A 17254-nucleotide genomic window follows, 5' to 3' on the forward strand; every position below is an offset into this window, starting at 1 on the left:
TCAAATTGTATTTGTCACATGTGCTGAATACAACAGGTGTAGTAGACCTTACAGTGAAATGCTTACTTACAAGCCCTTAACCAACGATGCAATTCAAGAAATAGAGTTAATAAAATATTTAATAAATTAACTAAAGTAAAAGATCTATCAAAAAGTAGCACAATACATTTACATAACAATCAATGTGGAGGCTATATGCAGGGGGTACCGGTACCGAGTCAATGTGGAGGCTATATGCAGGGGGTACCGGTACCGAGTCAATGTGGAGACTATATACAGGGGGTACTGGTACAGAGTCAATGTGGAGGCTATATACAGGGGGTACCGGTACAGAGTCAATGTGGAGGCTATATACAGGGGGTACCGGTACAGAGTCAATGTGGAGGCTATATGCAGGGGGTACCGGTACCGAGTCAATGTGGAGGCTATATACAGGGGGTACCGGTACAGAGTCAATGTGGAGGCTATTTACAGGGGGTACCGGTACAGAGTCAATGTGGAGGCTATTTACAGGGGGTACCGGGGTCACTGTATTTTTAGATGTTTCCAAAACTGAACTGCCCTTTTTTTAGTTTTTATTATTAGTGGATATTGGCCTCATTCTGCCCAGCATGCATTGTTTGTAGTTTTCCTCTTCCTACTTGTCTAGAGGAAAACTACAAACAATGCATGCTGGGCAGAATGAGGCCAATATCCACGAATAATAAAAACTTAAAAAAGGGCAGTTCAGTTTTGGAAACATCTAAAATACAATGACCCCCTCTCATATCATTACCACGCCCTGCAATACCAAGAGCTGAGCAAAGAAAAGAGTTCCCTCGTCCAGCTGGTCCTGGGACTGAGTTCACAAACCTGTTCTACTAACACAATGAAGCCTCAGGACCAGAACATCCAATCAATCAGATCAAACCAAATTACAACACAGTCAAAACAAAACGACATTACTTATTGGGAAACACAAGCACAAACACAAAGCAAAATGCAGTGCTATCTGGCCATAAATCGACAGTCCACCATGGCAAACTATTAGACCATGGTTACTGATCAAAACCTTAGAAAAACCTTGACTAAGTACAGGCTCAGTGAGCACAGCCTTGACATTGACAAGTGTAGACACAGGAAACCCTGGCTCCCTGTAGAGGAAAGGCTGTGCAACCACTGCACCATAGCAGAACCTGAGACAGAAAATATAAAACAATCAGAGTGCCGTTTCCCCCAATTTGGGGCAGCAATGTAGTGCGCTGCCAACCCACAGCTCTCTGCGTCCTCCCCCAGCTTTAAAGACAAAGACCTCTCTGATGAGAGAAGGCTACCCGTCCTGTTGGGGGAGGGCGCAGAGAGCTGTGGGTTGGCAGCGCACTACATTGCTGCCTGCCATAAGATAAGGGACAGTGTCTGACAGACCAATCAACCTGCACATGTCCTCTATGCCATTGTTATTGTTATTGTCCATTGTATGGTTATTTTGACCCTTGATTATTGTTGTTACTGATTGTCCCGTTGACAATCTTGATTATTATTATTGTTATTATGTTAATATTTTAAAGTAATCACTTAATTCCAAAGTACACTTTGGCAATATGTACATTATTTCATCATGCCAATAAAGCAATTTGAATTGGAAAAAATTCAGAGAGAGAGTCACATGATTGACCAATGACTGAACAGTAACCACCTAGATTCATTATTCAGGGACCCACTGACAACCTGGCTATACCTTACACTCTTTGTATGCTGGCATGAGGGAGAGAGAGAGAGAGAGTGAGAGACAGATAGAAAGAGAAAGATAGAGATGGTATGCAGGGAGGGAGGGAAGGAAGAAAGAAGGGATGTGAGAGAACTGGAGACAGAAGTAGATAGAGAAAGAGTGAAAGGGAAGCCTGGAAAGAGGAGCGAGTTACAGAGATAATAGAGCGGGGGATGCCTACCTCTCTCCAGATGGGCAGTGCCCCAGCAGGGTCACACAGCAGACAGGGGTAGAGATTAATATAGTCCCAGGCTCTGCTGCCAGCCCCAGGGAGATAGGCCACACTCACCAGGTCATCCATACTTTCACTGCACAGGTCCCAAACGTTCCCTCATATTAACCCTGTGTGTGTGTGTGTGTGTGTGTGTGTGTGTGTGTGTGTGTGTGTGTGTGTGTGTGTGTGTGTGTGTGTGTGTGTGTGTGTGTGTGTGTGAGTGTGTGTGTGAGGGTGTATGTGTGTGTGAGTGTGAGTGTGAGTGTGAGTGTGAGTGTGTGTGTGTGTGTGTGTGTGTGTGTGTGTGTGTGTGTGTGTGTGTGTGTGTGTGTGTGTGTGTGTGTGTGTGTGTGTGTGTGTGTGTGTGTGTGTGTGCTAGGACAACCTCAGGACACTGTTAGGACAACCTCAGGACACTGCTAGGACAACCTCAGGACACTGCTAGGACAACCTCAGGACACTGTTAGGACAACCTCAGGACACTGCTAGGACAACCTCAGGACACTGCTAGGACAACCTCAGGACAATGTTAGGACAACCTCAGGACACTGCTAGGACAACCTCAGGACAATGTTAGGACAACCTCAGGACAATGTTAGGACAACCTCAGGACACTGCTAGGACAACCTCAGGACACTGCTAGGACAACCTCAGGACACTGCTAGGACAACCTCAGGACACTGCTAGGACAACCTCAGGACACTGCTAGGACAACCTAGATAACATATTGAATTTCGCCTTTACTACTGTAGCCCATAGAAACCCATTGAACAACACATTCATAAATGGCAAAAAATACAGTAAACAAATAAATAATATGGAATAAGGTTTCGAAGTGTCTCTCCTAAGAAATCTCAGGAAATATATATAGATTTTTTTGACATATATTTAACACAAAACTAAACTTAGCAAAAAAAGAAACGTCCCTTTTTCAGGACCCTGTCTTTCAAAGATTATTTAGTAAAAATCCAAATAACTTCACAGATCTTCATTGTAAAGGGTTTGAACACTGTTTCCCATGCTTGTTCAATGAACCATAAACAATTAATGAACATGCACCTGTGGAACGGTCGTTAAGACACTAACAGCTTACAGACGGTAGGCAATTAAAGTTATGAAAACTTAAGACACTAAAGAGGCTGACTCTGAAAAACACCAAAAGAAAGATGCCTAGAGTCCCTGCTCATCTGCGTGAACGTGCCTTAGGCATGCTACAAGGAGGCATGAGGACTGCAGATGTGGCCAGGGCAATAAATTGCAATGTCCGTACTGTGAGACGCCTAAGACAGCACTACAGGGAGACAGGAAGGACAGCTGATCGTCCTCGCAGTGGCAGACCACATATAACATCACCTGCACAGGATCAGTACATCACACCCGCGGGACAGGTACAGGATGGCAACAACAACTGCCCGAGTTACACCAGGAACGCACAATCCCTCCAGCAGTGCTCAGACTGTCCGCAATAGGCTGAGAGAGGCTGGACTGAGGGCTTGTAGGCCTGTTGTAAGGCAGGTCCTCACCAGACATCACCGGCAACAACGTCGCCTATGGGCACAAACCCACCGTTGCTGGACCAGACAGGACTGGCAAAAAGTGCTCTTCACTGACGAGTTGCGGTTTGGTCTCACCAGGGGTGATGGTCGGATTCGCGTTTATCATCGAAGGAATGATCGGTACACCGAGGCCTGTACTCTGGAGTGGGATCGATTTGGAGGTGGAGGGTCCGTCATGGTCTGGGGGGTGTGTCACAGCATCATCGGACTGCATCGGACTCATAAAACAACATGATGGGGAAGAAAACAAAAGAGGAAATCATTTGACAATACGCTTCACAGGCCAACTTCTTGTTCCAGGCTGTGTGTGTGTGTGTGTGTGTGTGTGTGTGTGTGTGTGTGTGTGTGTGTGTGTGTGTGTGTGTGTGTGTGTGTGTGTGTGTGTGTGTGTGTGTGTGTGTGTGTGTGTGTGTGTGTGTGTGTGTGTGTGTTATTGTGGGGATGGAGGACAACCACACAACAGGAGCTCAGAGAGAAATAGCTCTGCTTGTCTTGAGGAAGGGGAGATCGTTCCATCCCCCTCTCCCTCTCACCTACCCAGTCTCACATTCTTCACCACCTTTCCCTCCTCTCCCTCCCTAAGACCTCTGTTGAAACACACAGCAGTCTACGTGCAGACATTACACACACACACACACACACACACACACACACACACACACACACACACACACACACACACACACACACACACACACACACACACACACACACACAGACACACACAGACACACACAGACACACACAGAGACACAAACACTGATGTAACTTAGAGAGCAGGAGAGTTAGGAAACAATATTTTTAAATGTTTCTTTCTGTCTTTCCTGTTTATCCTCCATATTTCTCTCTCTCACACTGTCTCTCTACTTTCCTCTCTGTCCCTCAGAGAGACCAGTCTGTAGTCATTAGTTAGAGATGACCACTGTATAAACAGCTCAGCAGTCTGTGGGTCAACACTGGTCAGGTTAAAAAAGGGCTGGTCAAGTTAAAAAGGGCTTTTAAAGTGGATTGATATCAACCTGGCTGTCTGTGTGTGTGTGTGTGTGTGTGTGTGTGTGTGTGTGTGTGTGTGTGTGTGTGTGTGTGTGTGTGTGTGTGTGTGTGTGTGTGTGTGTGTGTGTGTGTGTGTGTGTGTGTGTGTGTGTGTGTGTGTGTGTGTGTGTGTGTGCGTGTGTGTGTGTGTGTCTCTTTGGGGTTTTATTTCTTATTTAAGACCAATATTTACCCAGCAGCCCCAGGTTGAGATTACCTCATATCTCCATCCAGCTGTGCTTTCTCAGTATTACAACAACTACCACTGGAACGTCACCGCCGTTTAACCTCCCGCCAGGACAACAGAGAGAGAGAGAGAGAGAGAGAGAGAGAGAGAGAGAGAGAGAGAGAGAGAGAGAGAGAGAGAGAGAGAGAGAGAGAGAGAGAGAGAGAGAGAGAGAGAGAGCGAGAGAGAGAGAGAGAGAGAGAGAGAGAGAGAGAGAGAGAGAGAGAGAGAGAGAGAGAGAGAGAGAGAGAGAGAGAGAGAGAGAGAGAGAGAGAGAGAGAGAGAGAGAGAGAGAGAGAGAGAGAGAGAGAGAGACAGAGAGAGAGAGAGAGAGAGAGAGACAGAGAGAGAGAGAGAAAGAGAGACAGAGAGAGAGAGACAGAGAGAGAGAGACAGAGAGAGAGACAGAGGAAGTTACCTGACACCACAGGTAACTTCCACAAAGCTGTGAACGATCTGAGAGACAAGGCAAGAAGGGCATTCTATGCCATCAAAAGGAACATAAATTTCAACATACCAATTAGGATCTGGCTAAAAATACTTGAATCAGTCATAGAGCCCATTGCCCTTTATGGTTGTGAGGTCTGGGGTCCGCTCACCAACCAAGATTTCACAAAATGGGACAAACACCAAATTGAGACTCTGCATGCAGAATTCTGCAAAAATATCCTCCGTGTACAACGTAGAACACCAAATAATGCATGCAGAGCAGAATTAGGCCGATACCCACTAATTATCAAAATCCAGAAAAGAGCCGTTAAATTCTACAACCACCTAAAAGGAAGCGATTCCCAAACCTTCCATAACAAAGCCATCACCTACAGAGAGATGAACCTGGAGAAGAGTCCCTTAAGCAAGCTGGTCCTAGGGCTCTGTTCACAAACACAAACACACCCCACAGAGCACCCAGGACAACAGCACAATTAGACCCAACCAAATCATGAGAAAACAAAAAGATAATTACTTGACACATTGGAAAGAATTAACAAAAAAACAGAGCAAACTAGAATGCTATTTGGCTCTAAACAGAGAGTACACAGTGGCAGAATACCTGACCACTGTGACTGACCCAAACTTAAGGAAAGCTTTGACTATGTACAGACTCAGTGAGCATAGCCTTGCTATTGAGAAAGGCCGCCGTAGGCAGACATGGCTCTCAAGAGAAGACAGGCTATGTGCACACTGCCCACAAAATGAGGTGGAAACTGAGCTGCACTTCCTAACCTCCTGCCCAATGTATGACCATATTAGAGAGACATATTTCCCTCAGATTACACAGATCCACAAAGAATTTGAAAACAAATCCAATTTTGATAAACTCCCATATCTACTGGGAGAAATTCCACAGTGTGCCATCACAGCAGCAAGATTTGTGACCTGTTGCCACAAGAAAAGGGCAACCAGTGAAGAACAAACACCATTGTAAATACAACCCATATTTATGCTTATTTATTTTAACTTGTGTGCTTTAACCATTTGTACATTGTTACAACACTGTATATATATAATATAACATTTGTAATGTCTTTATTGTTTTGAAACTTCCGTATGTGTAATGTTTACTGTTAATTTGTATTGTTTATTTCACTTTTGTATAGTATCTACCTCACTTGCTTTGGCAATGTTAACACATGTTTCCCATGCCAATAAAGCCCCTTGAATTGAATTGAATTGAATTGAATTGAGAGAGAGAGAGAGAGAGAGAGAGAGAGAGAGAGAGAGAGAGAGAGAGAGAGAGAGAGAGAGAGAGAGAGAGAGAGACAGAGCGACAGAGAGACAGAGAAAGAGAGAGAGTGAGAGAGAGAGAGAGGTGGGGGGCAGGTCAGAGAGAAGGGGTTAGAGATTAAGGAGAACTACTCAACTTTGAGTGCTGACACACACACACCTGAACACATATATCATACCACTCCAGTGGAGGCTGGTGAGGGGAGGACGGCTCATAATAATGGCTGGATCGGAACAAATGCAATGGCATCAAACCATGTGTTTGATGTATTTGACCCCATTCCACTGATTCCGCTCCAGCCATTACCACAAACCTTTCCTCCCCAATTAATGTACCGCCAACCTCCTGTGCACCAAACGCTGTTGTACTCTCTTCCCGCCACAGGCTACCGGGGCCGGTACTATGACCTCTCCTACGTTAACGTGAGCCACTAGGAGACAGGCACAACCCAAGAGGAACACACTGGACATCACCTGCATGAGAAGGCCACACCTGTCTATACCTACACCCCAGGCTCTCTCTCACACACACTCCTCTCTCACACACACTCCTCTCAAACACACACCTCTCCCACACACACACCCTCAAACACACACACCTCTCAAACACACACCCCTCCCACACACACACACCTCTCAAACACACACACCTCTCAAACACACACCCCTCCCACACACACCTCTCAAACACACACACCTCCCACACACACACACCTCTCACACACACACACCTCTCAAACACACACCTCTCAAACACACACCTCTCTCACACACACACCTCTCAAACACACACCCCTCCCACACACACACCTCTCAAACACACACACACCTCCCACACACACACACACACCTCCACCCCACACACACACACACCTTTCACACACACACCTCACACACACACCTCTCAAACACACACTTCTCACACACACCTCCCACACACACACCTCTCACACACACACCTCTCGTATTTATCCCTGTGTTTCCTGTCTCTCTGTGCCAGTTCGTCTTGTATGTTAGTCAAGTCAATCAGCATGTTTTTCCCATACTCCTTTTGCTATTCTCTTTTTGCTAGTCCTCCTGGTTTTGACCCCTGCCTGACTCTGGACTTCTTTCCCGCCTGCTTAGTCATCCTGCCTTGCCTGACCTTGATTCTGCCTTCCCTTCGGTACCTTTTGGACTCTGAACTGGTTTTGACCCTTTTGCCTGTCCACGACCATTCTCTTGCCTTCCCCTATTGGATTAATAAATATTGTAAGACTCCAACCATCTGCCTCCTGTGTCTGCATCTGGGTCTCGCCTTGTGTCGTGATAGATTAATCAGACTGGTTCCTGTGTCTGCATCTGGGTCTCGCCTTGTGTCGTGATAGATTAATCAGACTGGTTCTTGTGTCTGCATCTGGGTCTCGCCTTGTGTCGTGATAGATTAATCAGACTGGTTAGATTGACTGATGCTTCATCTCACCATCGTCTACATTTCCTGTTAGAGAACACCTGATCGGGATCTATCAGCGTGATCAGAACCAGATTTAAATGATTGATTGAGCAGATATTCATTTTATGGCAGACTTAGACTGGAAAACACCTGATCAGGATCTGACTGATGATATTGATTATATTATATGTTTTTATGGAACGTCACGCTTTAATGGGTCTGTGGTTGTTAACATATATAAATACAATATCAAGTAACTATTTATACTTTTTTATAGTGTTGTAGAAAGTGTTATTAGCATTATTCTGGAAATATCTTGCAAGTTTAGTTTACTTCTAATTGACCCCAAGTGAAATGATATGTGACTGAGCAAAACTACAACTCGTTTTGTTTTAATAGGTTGAACTGGGTTGATTGTCATGGGAAATCAATGAGAATAGAAAACTTAATTGATGTCATTGAAAAATATGTAGGCTAGGGGAGGCACAACAGTATCCAACCCAAATCAAATCAAATGTATTTATATATCCCTTCTAGCATCAGCTGATATATCAAAGTGCTGTACAGAAACCCAGCCTAAAACCCCAAACAGCAAGCAATGCAGGTGTAGATGCACGTTGGCTAGGAAAAACTCCCTGGAAAGGCCAAAACCTAGGAAGATACGTAGAGAGGAACCAGGCTATGAGGGGTAGCCAGTCCTCTTCTGGCTGTGCCGGGTGGAGACTATAACAGAACATGGCCAAGATGTTCAAATGTTCATAAATGACCAGCATGGTCAAATAATAATCACAGTAGTTGTCGAGGGTGCAACAAGTCAGCACCTCAGGAGTAAATGTCAGTTGGCTTTTCATAGCCGATCATTGAGAGTATCTCTACCGCTCCTGCTGTCTCTAGAGAGTTGAAAACAGCAGGTCTGGGACAGGTAGCACGTCCGGTGAGCAGGTCAGGGTTCCATAGCCGCAGGCAGAACAGTTGAAACTGGAGCAGCAGCACGGCCAGGTGGACTGAACAGGTAGTCATCATGCCAGGTAGTCCTGAGGCATGGTCCTAGGGCTCAGGTCCTCCGAAAGAGAGAAAGAAAGAAAGAGAGAAAGAGAGAATTAGAGAGAGCATACTTAAATTCACACAGGACACCGGATAAGACAGGAGAAATACTCCAGATATAACCAACTGACCCTAGACCCCGACACATAAACTACTGCAGCATAAATACTGGAGGCTGAGACAGGAGGGGTCAGGAGACACTGTGGCCCCATCCGATGATACCCCCGGACAGGGCCAAACAGGCAGGATTTAACTCCACCCACTTTGCCAAAGCACAGCCCCCACACCACTAGAGGGATATCTTCAACCACCAACTTACCATCCTGAGACAAGGCCGAATATAGCCCACAAAGATCTCCGCCACGGCACAACCCAAGGGGGGGCACCAACCCAGACAGGAAGACCACGTCAGTGACTCAACCCACTCAAGTGACGCACCCCTCCTAGGGACGGCATGGAATAGCACCAGTAAGCCAGTGACTCAGCCCCTGTTATAGGGTTAGAGGCAGAGAATCCCAGTGGAGAGAGGGGACTGGCCAGGCAGAGACAGCAAGGGCGGTTCGTTGCTCCAGAGCCGTTCCGTTCACCTTCACACTCCTGGGCCAGACTACACTCAATCATATGACCTACTGAAGAGATGAGTCTTCAATAAAGACTTAAAGGTTGAGACCGAGTCTGCGTCTCTCACATGGGTAGGCAGACCATTCCATAAAAATGTATCTCTAAAGGAGAAAGCCCTGCCTCCAGCTGTTTACTTAGAAATTCTAGGGACAATTAGGAGGCCTGCGTCTTGTGACCGTAGCGCACGTGTAGGTATATACGGCAGGACCAAATAGGAAAGATAGGTAGGAGCAAGCCCATGTAATGCTTTGTAGGTTAGCAGTAAAACCTTGAAATCAGCCCTAGCCTTAACAGGAAGCCAGTGTAGGGAGGCTAGCACTGGAGTAATATGACCAAAGAGGTTAGTCTGTAGATAATGAGGGGATCCAGATAGGGACACATTGTGTTGTCTCATCATCATCAGCATCTAATTGTGTGAGAGGGTTCCAGGGTAGAGTTCATTAGAGAGAGGTGATTAGAGAGGGTTCCAGGGTAGCGGTGATTAGAGAGGGTTCCAGGGTAGAGGTCATTAGAGAGAGGTGATTAGAGAGGGTTCCAGGGTAGAGGTGATTAGAGAGAGATGATTAGAGAGGGTTCCAGGGTAGAGGTGATTAGAGAGGGTTCCAGGGTAGAGGTCATTAGAGAGGGTTCCAGGGTAGAGGTCACTAGAGAGAAGTGATTAGAGAGAGGTGATTAGAGAGGGTTCCAGGGTAGAGGTGATTAGAGAGAGATGATTAGAGAGGGTTCCAGGGTAGAGGTCATTAGAGAGAAGTGATTAGAGAGGGTTCCAGGGTAGAGGTCACTAGAGAGAAGTGATTAGAGAGAGGTGATTAGAGAGGGTTCCAGGGTAGAGGTGATTAGAGAGAAGTGATTAGAGAGGGTTCCAGGGTAGAGGTGATTAGAGAGGGTTCCAGGGTAGCGGTGATTAGAGAGGGTTCCAGGGTAGCGGTGATTAGAGAGAGATGATTAGAGAGGGTTCCAGGGTAGAGGTGATTAGAGAGAGATGATTAGAGAGGGTTCCAGGGTAGAGGTCATTAGAGAGAAGTGATTAGAGAGGGTTCCAGGGTAGAGGTGATTAGAGAGGGTTCCAGGGTAGCGGTGATTAGAGAGGGTTCCAGGGTAGAGGTGATTAGAGAGGGTTCCAGGGTAGAGGTGATTAGAGAGAGATGATTAGAGAGGGTTCCAGGGTAGAGGTGATTAGAGAGAGGTGATTAGAGAGGGTTCCATTGGAGAGATTTACCACTGAGGGAAAGCTACCTCATCAGCCCGTGTGTGTGTGTGCGTGTCACAGTAGTTCAGACCATGGAGTGCCCGGTCAGCGACCTAGCCCGCCCTTTTATAGGAGAGTACACCACACAAAGGCCAATATAATAATATAATGCCCTGCCCACTATGAAGGCCTTTCATTAAAACCAGATGTATCTCTCTATAGGATGTATCTCTCTATGGGATGTATCTCTCTATAGGATGTATCTCTCTATAGGATGTATCTCTCTATAGGATGTATCTCTCTATAGGATGTATCCCTCTATAGGATGTATCTCTCTATAGGATGTATCTCTCTATAGGATGTATCTCTCTATAGGATGTATCTCTCTATAGGATGTATCTCTCTATGGGATGTATCTCTCTATGGGATGTATCTCTCTATAGGATGTATCTCTCTATGGGATGTATCTCTCTATAGGATGTATCTCTCTATAGGATGTATCTCTCTATAGGATGTATCTCTCTATAGGATGTATCTCTCTATGGGATGTATCTCTCTATGGGATGTATCTCTCTATGGGATGTATCTCTCTATAGGATGTATCTCTCTATAGGATGTATCTCTCTATGGGATGTATCTCTCTATAGGATGTATCTCTCTATAGGATGTATCTCTCTATAGGATGTATCTCTCTATAGGATGTATCTCTCTATAGGATGTATCTCTCTATAGGATGTATCTCTCTATAGGATGTATCTCTCTATGGGATGTATCTCTCTATAGGATGTATCTCTCTATAGGATGTATCTCTCTATAGGATGTATCTCTCTATAGGATGTATCTCTCTATGGGATATATCTCTCTATAAGATGTATCTCTCTATGGGATGTATCTCTCTATAGGATGTATCTCTCTATAGGATGTATCTCTTTATGGAATGTATCCCTCTATAGGATGTATCCCTCTATAGGATGTATCTCTCTATAGGATGTATCTCTCTATAGGATGTATCTCTCTATAGGATGTATCTCTCTATGGGATGTATCTCTCTATAGGATGTATCTCTCTATAGGATGTATCTCTCTATAGGATGTATCTCTCTATGGGATGTATCTCTCTATAGGATGTATCTCTCTATAGGATGTATCTCTCTATAGGATGTATCTCTCTATAGGATGTATCTCTCTATAGGATGTATCTCTCTATGGGATGTATCTCTCTATGGGATGTATCTCTCTATAGGATGTATCTCTCTATAGGATGTATCTCTCTATAGGATGTATCTCTCTATAGGATGTATCTCTCTATGGGATGTATCTCTCTATAGGATGTATCTCTCTATAGGATGTATCTCTCTATGGGATGTATCTCTCTATAGGATGTATCTCTCTATAGGATGTATCTCTCTATGGGATGTATCTCTCTATAGGATGTATCTCTCTATAGGATGTATCTCTCTATAGGATGTATCTCTCTATGGGATGTATCTCTCTATAGGATGTATCTCTCTATGGGATGTATCTCTCTATAGGATGTATCTCTCTATGGAATGTATCCCTCTATAGGATGTATCCCTCTATAGGATGTATCTCTCTATAGGATGTATCTCTCTATAGGATGTATCTCTCTATAGGATGTATCTCTCTATGGGATGTATCTCTCTATAGGATGTATCTCTCTATAGGATGTATCTCTCTATGGGATGTATCTCTCTATGGGATGTATCTCTCTATAGGATGTATCTCTCTATGGGATGTATCTCTCTATGGGATGTATCTCTCTATAGGATGTATCTCTCTATAGGATGTATCTCTCTATGGAATGTATCCCTCTATAGGATGTATCCCTCTATAGGATGTATCTCTCTATAGGATGTATCTCTCTATAGGATGTATCTCTCTATAGGATGTATCTCTCTATGGGATGTATCTCTCTATAGGATGTATCTCTCTATAGGATGTATCCCTCTATAGGATGTATCTCTCTATAGGATGTATCTCTCTATAGGATGTATCTCTCTATAGGATGTATCTCTCTATGGGATGTATCTCTCTATAGGATGTATCTCTCTATAGGATGTATCTCTCTATAGGATGTATCTCTCTATAGGATGTATCCCTCTATAGGATGTATCTCTCTATAGGATGTATCTCTCTATAGGATGTATCTCTCTATAGGATGTATCTCTCTATAGAATGTATCTCTCTATGGGATGTATCTCTCTATAGGATGCCAACCTCAACCTAAAAGGTTTCTGTGATTGTCACGAATTGTCCTTTTGCATAATATTTCAAATACATGTTTAATCTTTCTAATTTAAACTATTCATGAGTTACATGCAGGGTTATTTCATTATTTAACTAGACAAGTCAGTTAAGAAAAAATTCTTAGTTACAATGACGGCCTACCGGGGAACAGTGGGTTATCTGCCTTGTTCAGGGGAAGAACGACAGATGTTTACCTTGTCAACTCGGGGATTCGATCCAGCAACCTTTCGGTTACTTGCCCAACGCTCTAACCACTAGACCGTGCCGCTTTGCCGTTAATTGCGAAATGTATTAATGACGGTGGTCTTATAACGAAATCCGAATATAATTTGGTCACTGTGTGTGTGTGTATATGCGTGCACGCGCGTGTACGTTCGCTCTCTGCGGCTTTCCCCTCCACGCACCTCCAATGTTTGCATTGCGCTCCAGCCGTCCATGGCATCAGCGACCCGCTGTGAGCTGGGATCCGCCCTGTGAGCTCCCTGGGCCGGCTTGCCTTTTAAATCTTAGCCGCTCTGCCGGGGTCCCAGCGGGGGCAGAACCACTTAGCTGCATACCTTAGAGTAAAGAAAAATAAACAGTCAATCTTCGGCTACGGAAAACCTGCTGTTTACCTTTATCTTTTCTGATAGAAATGGCTGAAGTTCTCACTGGCTTGTCTTTGCAGCATTTTTTATTTAACCTTTATTTAACTAGGCAAGGCATACAGTGATGCAGAATAGGTTATAGGCTACATATATGATCTGAATAAACTATTGGCTAGGTCTGTTTTCATGACCTCATACAGGAATTAAGGCAAATAAAACCTGACTGTTTTGCGTAAAGAAATCCAGTAAATGTGTGTGGTCGTTTTGACACATCTAATTGCGCATGAGTGCCCAATAGGGCAGAACGCATAGGCAGAACGTGAAGAGGAAGATCTGACAAGCGCCAACCCCCCCCAGCCGCTCCATCCCTTCCATTAGGTTTTTCAACAACTTGCCCGCTTTGAATACATAAAAATAGGAACATTTTGCTTTTTAATAGCGACTGTGCTCATGTGCAAAACACAAAACATTCTGAAATAATTTCTGGGCGCTGTGTTGTTTTTGGCTCAGAACGTCTAACAGACTATGATCGACCTTCTCCCGCCCACCCACCTCCTCAAGACGTCACCTCACCATCTCACCCAATCACAGCGCTCCCCAAAATCCCCACTCGGTGTGCTGCATGGTTATAAAGATATCCAACCGGCAGAGTACCTTCTCTGTGACACACGGAGCTGGCGCGAGACTGGATCAATGTTAACTGTCTACACTCCTCTCTGAAAGGGACAAAAGAGTGTGGGAGAGAGAGGGAGAAAGAGGGAGAAAGAGAGGGAGAGTGAGAAAAAGATAGAGAAATACGGATCTTTACTCCTGTCTTAAAGGGACAGGATCCACCAGGTTTCCAGGGGGTGTCTAGGATGCTGTGACCCGGGTCAGGGGTTTAGGTCATCGGTCAGGGTTTAAGGGATCAGGTGATGTTTGGGGACATGATGTGTTCCCCGGTGGGGTCTCGGTCTCCGGTCGACAGCGCTGGGAACAGTGAGGAAGAGATCGACCAACACCGGAGGCCACGTAGAGGCACCAGAAAACAGTGGGCACGCCGAAGGAGACCGAGGGAGCAGGATGAAGATGAAGAAGATGAGGGGAACCGGAATATCCAAAGCCCGGAGAAGAAGAGGGGGAAGAGGAGAGGAAGTGACTGGAGTGACATCAGCAGTGTGAGCAGCCTACCCAGGTCTCTGGAGGACACACAGAATCAGCGTGTCATGGCTAACGTACGGGAGCGACAGAGGACCCAGTCACTCAACCAGGCCTTCGCCTCGCTACGACAGATCATCCCCACGCTGCCCTCAGACAAACTCAGCAAGATCCAGACTCTCAAACTGGCCACGCGGTACATAGGTAGGCTACTTTCTGTTATTATAATAATTTAAGCAACCAATTAACCAATTATACATTTGAGGTGCCAATCCGTTAAGCACTTTGGCCTGTAATGCCATTACAAAAGGTGGCAATCCAAAAAAAGATGATGAAAGTGATGAGAATGATGAAGATTATTCTTATTCTAGACTTCCTCCACCACGTGCTGCAGGGCGAGGGTATGGGCCTGGATTTGGATGAGGCGCATGTGTCAGGAGCAGCCAGCTGTGGTTACGTGGCCCATGAGCGTCTGAGCTATGTCTTCTCAGTGTGGAGGATGGAGGAGGAAGCATGACCGGGGTCCGCTACATCACACTAGTGCTCCCTCCACTGCAGGGGCACAGCCAAACAGGGTAGGTTGTGCTTTTATTCCTCACAACTTTCTTACACTCGTAACGTGATTGATGTACAACACACAAATAAAGGCAAGTTCGATTACCGAATGACACTAGTCAATATCTGTTTTTGAACAATATATTTATTAACATGATTTAAATTTGATCAAAATATCAGACAACATGGAAACTAATCCATATTTTATTTATCCACAGATTATCCAAGAGAATCCATACTGGTTGGGGTGTTTCAACATGCTACAACTGGACTGTGGTCTACCGGAGAACGCAGGACTAAACAACCTAGCATGATGGAACACCTCGTAACGACGAATGTTAGAGACATAAACAAAGATTTACAACACTTTCTGTACTGTGTATCTCTATGGTGGGAGATATGCAGGCCTGTTTCTGTGTGCTTGATTCCAACAATCCATAAACCTTATAGGGGACACGCGGGGCAGATAATAGATCAAAAACCCATCAGTGGACAACTATAGCTCATTTTGGTCTGTTCTAGACTTCACACACAGACATAGAGACTGTCAGAATTCTCCACATGACCTCTACCACAGGAGGTTGGTGGCACCTTAATTTGGGGGATAAGGGCTCATTGTAATGGCTGGAGCGGAATTAGTGGAATGGTATTAAATACGTCAAACGTGTTGGACGTCATTCTATTGACTCCGTTCCAGCCAGTATTATGAGCCGTCCTGCCCTCAGCAGCCTCTACACTCTATTCCTCTCCGTGGGGATTGGCAACAGATGAAGTACCAGTCTCTGTATCAACAAACTCATACACATATTATTTTCTCCTGGATTCTGAAATAACAATTTATTGATTGATGTTACAACGAAGAATGAGTCCATTTCTAAATGCATTTAAAATGTTGTAGTGTTGTAAATATCTTTAATTATCTTCTGAAATAACAATTATTGTATGTTTGAATTGACATTTGAGTAATTTGATGTGATGTTCTTATCCAGAGCGTGTGAATATACAGTAACAGTAGGCTACCGATGTTTGCAGGGTTGGGTAGGTTACTTTATAAATATAATCTGTTACTTTCCAAAATTGTAATCTGTAATGTAATTTTGGGATTACCCAAACTCAGTAACGTAAATCTGATTACTTTCCCCTTAACTGGCATTAGGAAGACCAACTGCCAACGTGTGGCTCAGTTGGTAGAGCATGGCGCTTGCAACGCCAGGGTTGTGGGTTCATTCCCCACGGGGGGACCAGGATGAATATGTATGAACTTTCCAATTTGTAAGTCGCTCTGGATAAGAGCGTCTGCTAAATGACTTAAATGTAAATGAAGACAAAAATGATCCATAAAATGCATTTGGTGTGTCATCATAGTGGTCTCTGACTTGTGGTCAGACTCGCTCAGGTGGAAAAAATGTAAATTTGTGCTTTTTTTCAATGCTGAATTGAGTGTAATTGAGAAAACAGAAAGGTGTCATAATGTTGTCGTTTTTCTTCTCGCAAACATCCTTTCTGAATTTAAACGTAATCCAAGAAGTAATCATCAAGTTTTTCAAACATTATTTGTAATCTGATTAGAATATTTTTGCTGGTAATGTAACTGATTCGTTTTTTTTGTAATCAGATTACATGTAACTGAGTTACTAAACCCTGGATGTTTGATAAAAGAGCCAAGCTGGAGCCATATTCCATACAGGACATTGCCATCTAACGGTTCAAATGAAAGTGACACTACAGAGAGAGAACGCCTGTACATCCAACAGCACAGGGTAACACACCACTACTCCTTTAACTTCACCACTACTCCTTTAACTTCCCCACTACTCCTCTAACTTCACCACTACTCCTCTAACTTCACCACTACTCCTCTAACTCCAACACTACTCTAACTTCACCACTACTCCTTTAACTTCACCACTACTCCTTTAACT

At 44.5% G+C, this 17254-nt stretch overlaps 1 protein-coding gene across 1 annotated transcript; it reads left to right on the top strand.

Annotated features, from left to right (window-relative positions):
- The first annotated feature begins 14265 nt into the window (after window positions 1–14265).
- LOC139559175 (twist-related protein-like) lies at window positions 14266–16692 on the top strand. Its single transcript, XM_071374942.1, has 3 exons — window positions 14266–14981; window positions 15149–15352; window positions 15551–16692. The coding sequence occupies exons 1-2, from the start codon at window positions 14555–14557 to the stop codon at window positions 15292–15294; spliced, it is 573 nt and encodes a 190-aa protein (XP_071231043.1). The 5' UTR covers window positions 14266–14554; the 3' UTR covers window positions 15295–15352; window positions 15551–16692.
- The last annotated feature ends 562 nt before the right edge of the window (window positions 16693–17254 follow it).

This window comes from Salvelinus alpinus, chromosome 29 (assembly GCF_045679555.1).
Source record: "Salvelinus alpinus chromosome 29, SLU_Salpinus.1, whole genome shotgun sequence".
Taxonomy (NCBI): Eukaryota; Metazoa; Chordata; class Actinopteri; order Salmoniformes; family Salmonidae; genus Salvelinus; species Salvelinus alpinus.